The sequence below is a fragment of the Pleurodeles waltl genome, chromosome 6, assembly GCF_031143425.1.
Source record: "Pleurodeles waltl isolate 20211129_DDA chromosome 6, aPleWal1.hap1.20221129, whole genome shotgun sequence".
Classification (NCBI taxonomy): domain Eukaryota; kingdom Metazoa; phylum Chordata; class Amphibia; order Caudata; family Salamandridae; genus Pleurodeles; species Pleurodeles waltl.
The window spans coordinates 1,057,954,429-1,057,969,049 of NC_090445.1; the positions used below are offsets into that span (position 1 = coordinate 1,057,954,429).

At 41.6% G+C, this 14,621-nt stretch overlaps 1 protein-coding gene across 3 annotated transcripts in view; it reads left to right on the forward strand.

Annotated features, from left to right (window-relative positions):
• The window catches only part of ESPN (espin), a 917,745-nt gene that overhangs the window by 726,246 nt on the left and 176,878 nt on the right, over nt 1-14,621 (forward strand). For all 3 annotated transcript variants that reach the window (XM_069240012.1, XM_069240013.1, XM_069240014.1), the window contains one exon: nt 10,864-11,009. In XM_069240012.1, coding sequence (XP_069096113.1) covers nt 10,864-11,009 — 146 coding nt within the window. The remainder of the gene's footprint in view (nt 1-10,863; nt 11,010-14,621) is intronic.

Below are 14,621 nucleotides of genomic sequence, written 5' to 3' on the forward strand. Positions count from 1 at the left end.
CACCCTCTTATTTTGAAAAGAAAATCTTCCCTGGTCTCTGGTGGGCTTGAGGGCCTTCCAAAAATAGGCCAATCAACCAACAGTAATGTGCCCCCATGGGGAGTGACCCTTGCCCAAGGGGCTTCCCCACCAAACAAAACACACACATACACACATACCAATCCCTGGTGTCTAGTGGTTTCTGCCCCATTGGTGGAAGATTGGCCTAACAAAAATAGGCTGATCTGCCCCAAAGGGAGCAGAAATGGCCTAAATACAATTTGCCCCCAGGTAGCGACCCTTGCCTAAGGGGTGACTCAGCATTCATAAAAACATAAAGTAAATAAAAAAAGTTATATATCCCTGGTGTCTAGAGGTTTCTGCCCTCCCTAATTTTATTAGGCCGATCTTCCTCCAGGGGGGGCAGAAAAGGCCTAAAAATATTTTGCCCCCCCCCCCCGGGAGCAGCCCTTGCCCAAGGGGCCCCTCCCCTTATGCGTAAGTAAAAAAAAAAGAAAATTCCCTTTTGTCTAGTGGGGGGGCAGATTGGCCTAATTATATTAGAAATGGCCTAAAAATTATCTATCTCCGGGGGAGCGACCCTTGCCTAAGGGGTCACCCCCTACATATAAAAAAATAATAATTTATCCCTGGTGTCTAGGGGTTTTCTGCCACCCCTGGGGGCAGATCGGCCTAATCATATTAGGCCGTTCTGCCCCCAGGGTGGGCAAAAATGGCCTAAAAATATTTTGCCCTACTGGGGAGCAGACCCTGCTAAAGGGGCCGCTCTCCTTATGCGTAAGTATAAAAAAAATAAACATTCCCTGGTGTCTAGTGGTTACTGCCCCTTCTGGGGGCAGATCGGCCTAATTATATTAGGCGGATCTGCCCCCAGGGGGAGCAGAAATGGCCTAAAAATAATTTGCCCCCCTGGGGAGCAACCCTTGCCTATGGGGTCGCTCCCCACATTAAAAAAAATAAAATAAACAAAAAGAAATATTATCCCTGATGTCTAGGGGTTTTCTGCTCCTCCTGGGGGCAGATCGGCCTAATTATATATGGGAACCATGTGCCAAGATGAGACCAGCTCACCCCAGGGGTTAATACATGCTAACTTTTTCATTGGGAGCAGGTAAACGTTTCATGTTTGATGTTTGAGAAATTGTAATTGAAAATCATTTTTAATAGTAAAGTCAGGTTTTAAGTTACAATTCGGAAAATGCTACTTTAAGTAAGTTAACATTTTCCTGCCCTTACTGTTTGGTACCTACAGCACCTGAGTCACATGAGTGGATGTAGTTGGCAGTTGTACTTTTGTTTATTCCTCTCGACAGCCACACACAGAGGGATTAGGTGTTCCTGGATGGGCCTTCAGCTGGTCGGATGGGGGACAGAGCTGGACACAACCCCATTTGCAACTAAATAGGAGTGCCCTGCGTTTGACCAAAGGACTTGTCACCACTGCATTGCTCATGTGCCCAGCTTGGAGCCAGAGCGGAGGAAGTGGGAAACTTCAAGGACTTCAAAGGGAATTCTCTAGACCTTTCTCTTACTTCAAAGGGAACATTAGATATACATATTGGGCCCTCAGACCCAACTCTTCAATACACCTCTGGACCTGTGGAAGACTTGTATACAAGTCCTCACTACGTATCAAGGCCAATTCAGAAGAACAGTGCACCAACATGTAACACCTTCAATTCCTGGTCCATACTGATCACACTCCTCCATCCGTTGCACCCTGGTCTTCAGATGACCCAGCCCCCGCCCAGCATTCATCAACGACATTGTAGACATCACCACCCTCCAGGCCCTGGCGTCAGATGACTACCTCCTCCTCGGCGACCTGAACTTCCCCCTCGAGGACCACAATAATCCAAACACCACCACTCTACTCGACAGCCTCGCCACCCTCGGCCTCAGAAGCTGCACAGACCATAGCTGCCTACACTTCACCATCACTGCACCCAGTAGCCACATCCGTACCGCCAAGACCCCCCACAGGAAATGGAACTACATAACCAATGAGCAACTCACCACAACTCTCACCAAATCCCTCCCACCTTCCTCCACTGACACCAACACTGCACCATGTAATCTCAACGCATGGATCACAAAGTGCACCAACTCTCTAATCCCCCTCCGTCTGACATTGGCCAAGTGCATACCAAAGAAAGCCAGCTGGTTCACCACCTAACTCCAAAAATCCAACCACTCTGGAACACGATAAAACACGATCCACCAACACTATCACCTTCCCCGAGGACTGGAAACATGCCGAAGTATGCCCCCTCCTGAAGAATCCCTCGGCCAAACCATCAGAACCAAGAACCTTCCGGACAATCTCGCTGCTACCCTTCCTGGAAAACCGGCCAAAGTACTGAAGAAAGCCATCAACACACAACTACGAAATTTCTTTGAGGTCAACAACTCTCTGGACAGCTCCCAGTCTGGATTCTGCAGCAACCACAGCACAGAGACAGCTCTTCTTGCAGCCACCAACAGCATCCGATCACTTCTAGACTGAGGCCACACTGCAGCATTCATACTCCTCGACCTCTCAGTGGCCTTCAACACAGTCTCCCACAACACAGTGTGCACCTGATTCCATGAGGTAGGAAATGGAGGGTCAGGCTCCCTGCCTACACATCGTGTCATTCGCAGATGACACACAACTCATCATTTCCCTCATGGCCCAAAAGAACTTCCACTTGGGAATGGAAGCCGTCACCACCTGGATGAGAGAAAGCTGCCTCAAGCTTAACTCTGACAAGACAGAGCTCTTCATCTTCGGAAAAGCCACCTCAGCATGGGACGACTCCTGGTGGCCCACATCTGTCAGAACCCCTCCTTCACTGACTGAGCATGGCTGCAACCTAGGCATCATCCTCGACTCCGCCCTATCTGTGACCCAACAGGTAAACTCAGTAACTTCCTCCTGCTGGCACTCCTCCACCAACTCTCCGGAATATTTTCAAATGGATCCCAGTAGACTGCCACAGGACAGTCACCCACGCCTTAGTCACAAGCAAACTTGACTAAGGCAACGCTCTCTATGCTGGCACCACAACGATGAACATCAAAAAGCTGTAACTCATCCAGAACGCCACTGCCACACTTGTCCTTAACCTCCCACACCAAGAACATATCTCCCTGTACCTGAGGACCCTCCACTGGCTCCAAATAGAAAAACAAATCACCTTCAAGCTACTTACCCACACGTGCAAAGTCATACACAATGTCGGACTGGCATACCTGAACCACTACTTCTCCTTTCACATCCCCGCCAGATCCCTCTGCTCCACTCAACTGTCTCTGGCCACTATCCCTCGCTCTTGAAAAACCACCACCGGAGGTCGATCCTTCACCTAATTTGCAGCAAAGAGCTGAAACAACCTGTCCCTAGACCTCAGACAAAGCCCATAGCTCACCATCTTCAGGAAGAACCTCAAGGCGTGACTCTTTGGATGACGCTCCACCCTTCCCTCCCCCACGCCCCCAACTCCTTGAGACTCTTGAGTGAGTAGCCATGCTTTACAAAAACTGGTTGATTGATTGACTCAGAAGGACCGCTGTGCTTTTCTGCAAGGACAGTGATTCTGTTGCCGTGCTGCTTCTGCTGCCCTCCCCACTGAGTGAAAGGACTGGACTTGCATCTTAAAACGAGGACCACCAGAGTGACTCCAAGTACTAATTGGCAGCCTCCTGATCAGAGCCTGAGGGACAGAAAAGGCTTCAACCACCTTGAACCCAGCACCTGGACTCTGTCAGCTGTAAATCCTACTCCCTACAAGTGGTGACACCCCAGTCCTGGACCCTTGGAAGTGGGCCTGAAGGTGCTCTGTCAGCCCAACTGTGGTGCTGTGAGCAGAACCACCAGAACACAATGCATTCCAGACACTGGATCTGGCATTGCAGCCCCTGGCCTCCTCAGAACCGCCTCTGTGCAATGCATCCCCGAAGTAGGCCTTTGCAACTCATGTCCCTCATTAACAACATCCTCAACAGTGACACACAGGACTCCACATCGCAGTATTGCAGCTCGCAACCACCGCTGTGCAACACATCCTCAACATGGTATCTCCCAGTGCTCACAAACCAGTATTTAAGGTACTTTGTCCAGCGGGCCTAACTTGGTCCTTGAATCTGGCATACACTCAGAGCCTGAATTTGTGACTTTGTCCCAGTCCAGCATTACCAGATAACTGCAGTTGGCGCTTCGTGCTTCTGAACACTGCTTTCACTAAATTCTTTGAAATTGCATGTCTCTGGTTCTACTCATTGGTCTTTTGTTGTTTGGTTCTCAAATTATTTAGTTTTACTATATCTTTCTAAATCGCTTTTTGATTTTTCTTGTGTTGTGTTTCCACTTTATTACTGTTTGAAGTGCTCCATAAATACTTTACACATTGCCTCTAAATTAAGCTTGTCTGCTTCTGTGCCAAGCTACCAGAGGGTTGAGAATAGGTTAATTTGGGGTATGCTTGTGTTTCGCCCTGACACAAATTGTGGTTGCTGCTTGAGTAGGGGCTCACCCCACTCAAAGAGTGACTCAATTTACAACACATAGGATTAAAGGAAAATAAATCCTGTAAGGCATCTTGTGAGGAGTGTTCCTCTGTTCTACAGCGGGAAACTCAATGATGTTCTAAAATATCTTTGATCCAAGTACATTAACATAGAGAATCTTCTCCTCGGATCGACACATCACCATTTCCATGAAACCATCAGATGATGTATGCCTTTGCAGTGATTTACACAGTCTTAATAAACCAATTTGGATTGACAGTCACCCTCTCCTCAACAAACATGTGATGCTCTCTAACTTGAATGGTATGACTGTGTTCTCAACCCTTGACCATGAAAATACCTTCCATCAGGATGAGAAATGAAAACATCTGACAGCTTTTGTTAGTTCTGTGGGCAAATATCGGTATACATGTATGACTTTTAGCCTTGCAAGTGCTCTGTCTGTGTTTTAACAAATAAAAAAATATATTTTAATAAGGAGACGGGGCTGTATTTTTTCAAGAGGACATACTTGTTTTTTAAATGGACCTGGCACAACAGAATAGGAATTTGGGAAAGGGTTAATTCTGAAATTTGATAAGTGCCTATCTATTCCAGTGGTGTTGAATGTTTAACCAAACCATATCTAAAGAAGTTATCAAACCAAAGGTGTGTCTTACTGAGGCCATGATTGAAGCCCATGATTGTTCTTCTGAAGAACAAATCCTGTCATTTCTAGCACTCACGTTTTACCCAAAATATATTGAAGAATATCCTTCAATAAATATAGTAATTGCTTTAAGATCTGAAAAATATTGTTAAATAATTTGGGTGATGAACAAAGGAAAGTGTTTATATTACTTAAGCAAGGTATTGTATATGCACCTCATTTAAAGTAATTTGCCATAGGCAAACAGTATTACATAGCTATTGGTGCCAGTAGCTGTGCTTTGATGGCTATTCTAAAGCCATTCGATAGCCAGGATAAATGGGTGTGAGCATATGTATCTGAAACCCTGACAGACCCTATCTGAGACAGAAAGAAACTACTCAATTTATCTGATATGATTTTCACGGAATTAATTTGGAACCATGCTTGCCATGTGATTCAACTACTAATCAGTGTGAAGAGTATTTCACATCTGGATGGCCAGAGCAATAGAAGTTGCAGGAAAAAATTATGTCAGTAGGCAAAGTCCAAGATGAACTAGCATGGGGAATGGTATTCTCACGAAGCAAGATATCACTGTGCCATGTTTTGAGCCGAGTTGCAGAGAATTATTATTTAAGTTCATGGAGAGCAATTACATATGTCTTGCACAAAAAGGAGACTGCTGGTGCTTCATGTGATCAGGACTAAATGAGGCTGGTGATAAAGTTGAAGCAGTGCAAGTATGCAAGAAGAGCAATAAGACTGACAAACCTTGTGAAGTTAATGACCTGCTGGTAAACCTTTCTGAAAGATAAACCTGCCAAGAGGAATGCTTGTGTTTTAGTCTCAGTAGATTCCTATGTCCAAATCTGTAATAAATGTCTTTGAGGATGTCTTTTTCATAGAAGGGTAGCAGAATGTTTGTGGAGTTAGACAACGGTCCTTAGTTCACTAGTATCTTATCAGAAGGGGTGGCCCACACAAAATGACTGCAACAACAACAGGGTTGCTTACTTCAGTACAACACAAAATAATAGCATTTTATCATTCCATGGTTAATGGGCATTTGGAGCCACTAAGCTATATTTTCAAGGAGGGTTTCCTGTTGGCAGTGAGAGGGTTGGAGGGGGGTCAATTGCAGTAATCCTACTTTACTTTTCTATAGAACTATTCCCAATTTATGAGGGTGAAACCATTATCACACCTGGCTCTGTGGTAGTTGAAAGAAAATATTTGTTTTTTAAGTAATTCTGGAGTTTCTAAAGAAGTAGTTTACAGAGGGTGGGACACTAAGATGTATGTACAAAAATGACATGAAGCAATACATGTTGAACAAAAAGTAGAATTTCTCATAAATTCCTTGTGCAGGGCAGTTAATCATGACAAGGTACAGGGAAGACATGTCAAGCCACGCCTAGGATGGTCTATCCCAGTGAAAGCTACAAAAGCTTTGAATGCTGCAGTTAGAGTTAAGAGAGGTAATGTTTGGAATTTGATCAGTATAGCAATTTTTAGAGGGACAGGAAGTCACCTATCTAGTGCTGCAGCGCCACCGACTCCTAGCTAATACTTAAACCGATTAGTGGATCCTGTGCAGAAGGTCAATGGATCGAAATGACATAGGTTCTAGGGGATGTCATCAATGTGGCATGTAATCATCAACTTTTATCAACATAATTGAGAATTGTAAACCACAAGCAATAACCACACCAGTTTATTAAGAAGGATTATAAAATTTATTTCCCTAAATTAACAATGCTAATGTCATGAAAATAACTCTCAAACACAAATGTTAAGCATGTAGAATTAATAATGGTTAAACAAACAATCTCCAAAACAATAACACTGATTAATAACTCCAAAATCGGTAATGATGACAATTTATGCATTAGTACAACATTCAAATGTGTCAATATGAATCTTGAGCATTCAATAGTAATGTCCCTACTAACCACGAATTAGCATCAGCATGTTGGACTTTATGTAAAAAGAATTTAGAAACACAATTTAAAAAAATAATCTCAGCAATCAAAAGATAAGTTGCAGCTGGTACCTATGAAGCAAAAGAGACATATATAACATTACAATATCATACATTACCCAGATAGATAACAATATGCTATCTACTTCAGCAAGGGGAATCCATCAGGGTTTATCATCAGAAGAATCGGGCCTAATACACTGTTTATATGACCGAACTAGCAGAATCTCTCCCCTAAAATCTGCAATTTCTCTCTCTGACTCTGACTAAAGAAGAATCCTACTCAAGTTCTTATTCTGATCTTTAAAAAACTTATGATTGGTAAGTTCATCTACGCTTCAGCCACTAGCTGTTTTAATTGATAACCTAAAATACAACATTATTACATCAACTAGGATATGTTCTCAACAGTAACTTTTCCTCTTCCGTCTCGTCTGTAGCTTCGTTGTCCCATCTCGCCTAAACTTCTCTTCTCAGGAAGAAACTTTCCCACTTGTAATATTCATTTCCATCGCCGAGGAAAAAAAACACGTATTAGTAACATTACCAAACAGTAGAACATTCAAAGTATTCTAAGATTCAGTAAAGCATGACCTTGTAAGTCATAATGCAGCAACCCACTAGAGGTAGCTGTGGACATATCTATTAGAGCATCAAATACGCATTTATGCAAGCATTGAATTATGGAAAATAACTACAACATTTAGTCAAAATTTCACTTAGTTAAGTACAGAAAATAAACTCTGGTGACCATTTTCAAAAGTCACTCGTTTTACACGTTAATTCATTATACATTTAGTATACCAAAATCATTAGTAACCATATTAGAAAATTCACACTCTCACAAGTTGTATGTACAAAAATGACAAAGAGCAAATACATGTTGAACAAAAGAGTAGAATTTCTTATAAATTCCGTGTGCAGGGCAGTTAATCATGACAAGGTAAAGGGAAGACATGTCAAGCCACGCCTAGGATGGTCTGTCCCAGTGAAAGCTACAAAAGCTTTGATGCTGCAGTTAGAGTTGTTTTCTCGATTTTGTCTTGTTAGTTCTATTTTCTTAGGTTGATTTATTGGAACAATGTGTGCAATGTTTGGATTGGGGTATGAACTGTATTAGAGTGAATGCTGCATCACAAGATGTGATATGGTGAAATGTAGCATGGTAGAATGGTGAAATGGAGGGTGGAATGCTGGAATGGAGAGTGGAACTTGTAAGCAGCAAATAGTGGTGAAAGTATCTCTCCATTGTTACATGCCTACCATCCGCTGCAACATCTTGTTAATAAATTAGCTCTATTTCAAGTTGATTTGTTTCCTTTGAAAGCTTACAGTCTGTTGTGTTGTAGTTAGACATGGATGCCCATAATAGACAGAAAAGCAAAAGGACAGATACAAATCAAGTGATTTTACATTCACTGCTGTCTTTGTCGTTAGATGGAAACACAACAAATTCTAATTACAGATTTCCTTTAGATTAACAGGTGCAATCAATAATGAATGTAGTAACATACACTTAATTTAAAATAGACATGTTGCTTTCTTTCTCTAACTATTGAAGGAGCGTAAGCACATGTTAATTGCTTCTGACATGTAACATTAAAGGTAACAGTGTAACACAAGGTTTTTGAGACTGAGATGAAATAGACTCGTTTTGCTGTTGAAGTTTATTTTCTTATACCAGAGACGTCAAGGAGGACTAAATCCATGCAAAATTTTCATTTACGATGTAAGTGAGGTATGCACATGTTATTTTAAGGTGACACCCCGAAACTATGGCATGATTATATTACTCCGGGGCCTACCCTGAACGCCTATGTGCTACCATTTTGTAAATTGTTTGTTTTGCATTATGACTGATGTATTAATGAGGTACAGTGAAAAATCACCTTTGCAATAAGTCAATAACTCCTGTCTCATTAATATGTATTAATCAGGATTCATTCTATGACTTAGTGAGGTTATCTGCAATTGTCGAGATGGAGGCCTCTGAGGTACAGCAGACCTCCAATCCTGCATTCACATTCATTGACTGCGTACATATGTTTTTAGTAGCCCCTGTCCCTGAAAGAAGACGGATCCTCCCCAGAGAACTAATTCCATCTGTAGGCAGTGTCAATTCCTCATAGTGAATTCTGAAGCCACCAAGATGTAAATGTTCTTCCAAAGGGGGAGCTATAACCTATAATGCCAGTTGCACACCAGGGGGTGAGGGAGAAAGCAGACAGGATGACCCGCACTAATGATAGATCAGACAACTTGATTATTTCACCCAGTCCCAAGCTAGACAGTCAGTTTTTTTTCTGTTCTTTTGAAATATATTCCTAGGTGATTATGTTAATAACTTTTACACTGATGGTAAGCTACAGCATGTTGTTGCATGACTTTCTGGGTAGGATATTTAAACATATATGTGGTGCACAGACAAGGTAGAGGGTTTGTCTGAATTGCAACATCAATAGTTCATCGTAGAATAAAAATAATATGAATGACATCCTCCTTTTACTATCATAAGAAGACTGAAGACCTGTGTTTATAGCTAAGCTTTCGCACTTCTTAGGGATGACTAATGGTGGATATTTTGTAATCTTTGCAGTTCCAAGAAGGAGGACTCCATAAATAACCTAGCCATAACAATTATACCCTGTCCTTGGAATTTTAAATCATGTCAGTGATCAACTCCAAGTTCTTTTGTAAAAGAAATATCTACCTTTGTTATTCAGCAAAAAAGTCTCAACTTCAAGGAAGTTGTTACTGTGTACCTACTTCTCTTTGGAACATCTCCTGATGACACATCATGCATCTATTCAGCAGAGGTGGTGAACTACTGTTTTAAGACCTCTGCGAGTGCATCCAGCATATCTGCTTCATAAAGGAAAAATCCTGGACTCTCAAATAAATGATAACTGGTACCATTTATGGTTGTGTGTACATTAGAAAATCTTTAATTGAATGTGTTATATGACACGATATGTCATACAAACTAGTACATGAACCACAGAATTATGTGCCTTGTGAGTTCACTGTGCATTATTATGGCAACTCATAAACTGTGATTATTTAGTATTATGTATAAAAAGAGTTTTCCCACTGTATTTTCAATCTCATCACATTTCCATAGTAAATAGACGTGGACCCAGGCAGCGTCCTTTAATATATCCATTGTAAGTTAACCTAGGTCTTCATTATGAGTGACAAGTAATATCAGTGGGGCAGTAACAAGAGTTATTGGCTTTCTTGGGATTACCCAATCTGTGATAAATCAGCAGAGAGTATCTTTCCCTGAGGCTCGACTAATAAAAGTAACTTAAATATTTGAGTCTGAAACTGGGCAAAAACACAGGGAGATGTGTGCATACCTACTGATGCTTGCATGCTATTCCTGACAAATTCCCCAGAGTTACCAATGTCGCCCTTTTCAGTAACTTCAAGAGGTAATGGGGAATATTAGGCTGGAAACCACCACACTTGTAATTAATCCACAACTGTAAGAAATAGGTTTAAATGTTGTTCCTTTTTTAAAATTAGAATAGTGTGGAAAATGTTAAGTATTTTACTCTTTCACTGTTACATTTCTACAACTATATGTGAGCAATTATTCTTAATAGAATTGTACATCTCATTGTTTATTAACAGCCGTGAAAGTTCATTTATTGTTTCTTTCAACTACTGTTGCATATTGTAAATCACTTTTTGTCAGCGCATACTTCTTACACCAACCATATATAATTGCACTTTGCAGGTACGAAATCATTCAACATGATGTCACCCACAGGAGACAACTCAGAACTATTGGCAGAAATTAAAGCGGGGAAAAGCCTGAAACCAACACCTCAAAGTAAAGCACTCACAACAGTCTTCTCCGGCAGTGGGCAGACGGGAACCAATGTAAGTCACCAGATTACTTTAAAGATAAAATGTATTCTTGTAGATTAATTTGTGTGGGTGTGTCAAATGTTACCCTGTGTTCTTGAATGTTATTTGTGGAATGGGTTGGAGGTCTTATTCTGGATTTAAAGGGGTAGATACCTACTTCAGTAATACTGTCAAGACCCAACACATCTGCTAAGAATGCTTGCTTAAAGTACCAGTAGAAAGTCCAAGGATCTCTTGTGTTAGAAACTGGGTCTCTATTTGGTAGTGGTTCACACCCTGTCCAAGTATGGACCACAGTCCTAGTCAGGGTAAGACAGACACGCCCTAAACTAACTTGTGCTCACCCTCTGGTAGCTTGTCACAGAACAGTCAGGCTTAACAAAAGAGGCAATGTGTAAAGTATTTGTGCGACGCATACATTACTGTAACACAGTGAAAACACCACAAAAAGACTCCATACAAGTTTAGAACAATAGAGAATATTTATCAGAGTAAAATTAGACCAAAACAGCAAAAATCCAATAAATAAAATTCAGGTTATGAATTTTTAAAAGTTAAACTGCAATATAGTGCTTAGAAGCATAAAGCACCAACTTGGGATATCTGGTAATGACAGACAGGTTAAATTTCAAAGGTTAGTGACAACCGTCATGAAGAGTGGGTTGGATACAGTTCCAGGTAAGTCCCATTGAAGATTTACCTTCTCAGTTTTTTGTGAAAGGTTTGTTCGATTGCGCTAAGAGCTGCCAGGCATTGCAAATGGACGGGCTGCAGCCTCGCGTTTGAGAGTGGCGATGCTGCTGTGCGGAAAGATGAAATTGTGCTAGCTCCCACTGATCCTTTGTGCGAGTGCTGCAGTTCCGGTTTGAACAGGCTTATTCACAAAGATCCCAAGAGCTTGATTTTAGGAGCCAAAAACCACTTACGAGGGCCCAGGACTGGAGAGGTGCCTTTTGGGGGTCTTGAGCAGGTGGAAGACAGGTCCAAGAGCTGTAGTATGTACATTGGAAGTGTTTTAGATTTTAGAAGACCAAGGGGCAAGCCAGCAAGCCCTTGGAGAACGTGGGCTCAAGGATGTAGAGAACAGGTCCAGTCCTTCTACCTCCAGGAAAGAAGCAGCAGTGGTGACTGTCTAGAGGACATGCACAAAGGCCAGCTGTCATCCAGCCCAGATGTGTATGCAGAGAGAGGCAGAGGCACAGAATGGGTAAGACGAAAATGCTAGTTTTTTAAACTTACAATTTAAAACCTGACTTCACCTTAATTTGTGATTTAAAAATTGGAGTCCAGAGACAACAGACTCCACATTTCTGTCTTGTCCCAATTGGAACTTACACTTAAAGGCTTCTTTGTGGTATCCCCAATGTTAACCTATGGAAGAAATAGGTTTTGCAGTACACTAGTGAAAAAAGAGTTTAAGAGTTTTAACTACCAGGACATGTCTAACTTTTCAAATACCCTGCACCCTGCCCTTGGGGCAAATAGGGCCTGCCATAGGGGAGTCTTACATGTAATAAAAAGGAAGGTTTGGGCCTGGCAAGTAGGTACACTTGCCAGGTTGAAATGGCAGTTTAAAACTGCCCACACAGGCTCTGCAGTGACAGCCCTGAGACATGTTTACAGGACTATTGTAGTGGATGGCACAATCACTGCTGCAGGCCCACTAGTAATGTTTAACTTACAGGCTCTGGGCACATATAGTACACTTTACTAGAAACTTACAAATAATTTAAATTTGCCAATTGTGGATAAGCCAATAGTACCATGTTTAAGTAGACTGAACATGTACTTTAGCACTGATTACCAGTGGTAAAGTACTCAGGGTCCTAAAGCTAACAAAACCAAATTCAGCAGAAAATGGAGGAAAAAGGCAAAAAGTCTGAGGCTGACCCCGCAGAAAGGGCCAGGTCCATCATCTTGTAAATGTAATCCAATCATTTCATCAATTTGAAGATCTCTACACTACTAGATATGTGCTTTAGCCAGCCAACATAAGTTCTTAATGTAAGAATGGCTTCTGCTGGTAAAGCTTCTAAATAGTCTATATCAAGACCCCAAACCATATTTTAAAAATAAAAAGATATACAGCAAATGGGTTAGTCTAATAAGAATGACCCTCCAAGGGAGACAAGTTGGTGGGATCACCTGCTATCCCACGCTAGAAATTGATTGATTTCATAACTTGACAGGAGTAAATCTTCCACCATAGACAAGGAGGGAATATGCCATGGGAATGGCTGTGTATATCAACAACTGGCACATTTCACCAACTTTTCACATCAACCTGCTGTGCAATAACTACCCTGCCTGGCCCCTACAAGAGGTATTTTCTCAATTGTGAAAATTACAAGGTAGGGGTGTTGTTGTGCGTGGGAATACATAAATCATTGTGAGAATGTAAATTCACATTTCATGAGTACAAAACATGATTTTACTCTCATAAATAGGACTTTGGTGCACTATGTTCAGCAAGGTATTTTGAGAGTAAACATTGAGGCATTGCCTTGGGGGGTGAAAAGAGGACTACTAGGCAGGAAAGTCTTGTATTGTGGGACATTGCTTCCAAAATGTTTGTGAAATATAAAATGTTTGTGAAATTATGTGCAAAATTTTGCAAATTTCATGGTCTTCGTAAGCATTTTAGGAATTTTCAGGAAAAGAATGCTAACTTAAATTTTGACTGATAACTCCTTAGTAAAATAAACCAAACACCCTTTGATGTGTATCCCCTTAGTTTGCCAAATGAAATCTTCATTTGGTAGGAGAATTTTCCACAAAAAATGGGTGAATTTTCAGAAAAGCTAATTAAAAATCTATAACTTTGCAATTTCATGAAACAGCAAATTAGATATTTTGCCTCCACCCTGTTCTCCAGGTACATAAATTATATTGTCCCCTCTTTTCTTAGAATGGAGGCAGATGCACCATCATTAGCCACACAGAAAATTCCGGTTCTGCTCTTCGCAGACGATACATTGCTGATATCCAAGACCCCAAGTGGATTACGTAAACCCCTCGCATGTTTTGAGGAACTTTGCTCCACAAGGGGACTTGAAATCAATGCCTCTAAAACGAAACTGATGACACTCAATCCACACAGATCATTTAGAGGAAAGTTCACTCTTGAGGGAACTCCACTTGAAAAGGTTGACACTTTTAGTTACCTGGGCATAATGCTAAAGGAACAAATGCTCTGTAATTCTCATATTGCAAAACAAGCACTCAAGCTAAAGCAAACAACAGGGGTCTTAATAAGGGACTTTAACCTTTCATATATCAAACCAATATGCCCTGTGATCCGGATATTTCAAACCAAGGCAGTAAGCTCAGCCCTTTATGAGGCTGAACTCTGGGGCTATGCCAAAGCCCAAGAAATAAAGGTGTCTGAAAATAATTTCCTTCGGAATTTAGTGTCCCTCCTGTTGAGTACTCCACTGTTTCCTCTCTTTAAAGACCTAGGCATGAAACGCATTGACCACAAAGCCCGTCTACGCCCCCTCTTGTATTGGCGGCGCCTTTGGACCACCCCAGAGCTTGCCTCCTTCACTACAGCCCTGCAGGTCATCCTAGAAGCTGACCATTCCCATAGTATCCCCTGGCGTAGACACATCAAGGGGTTACTTT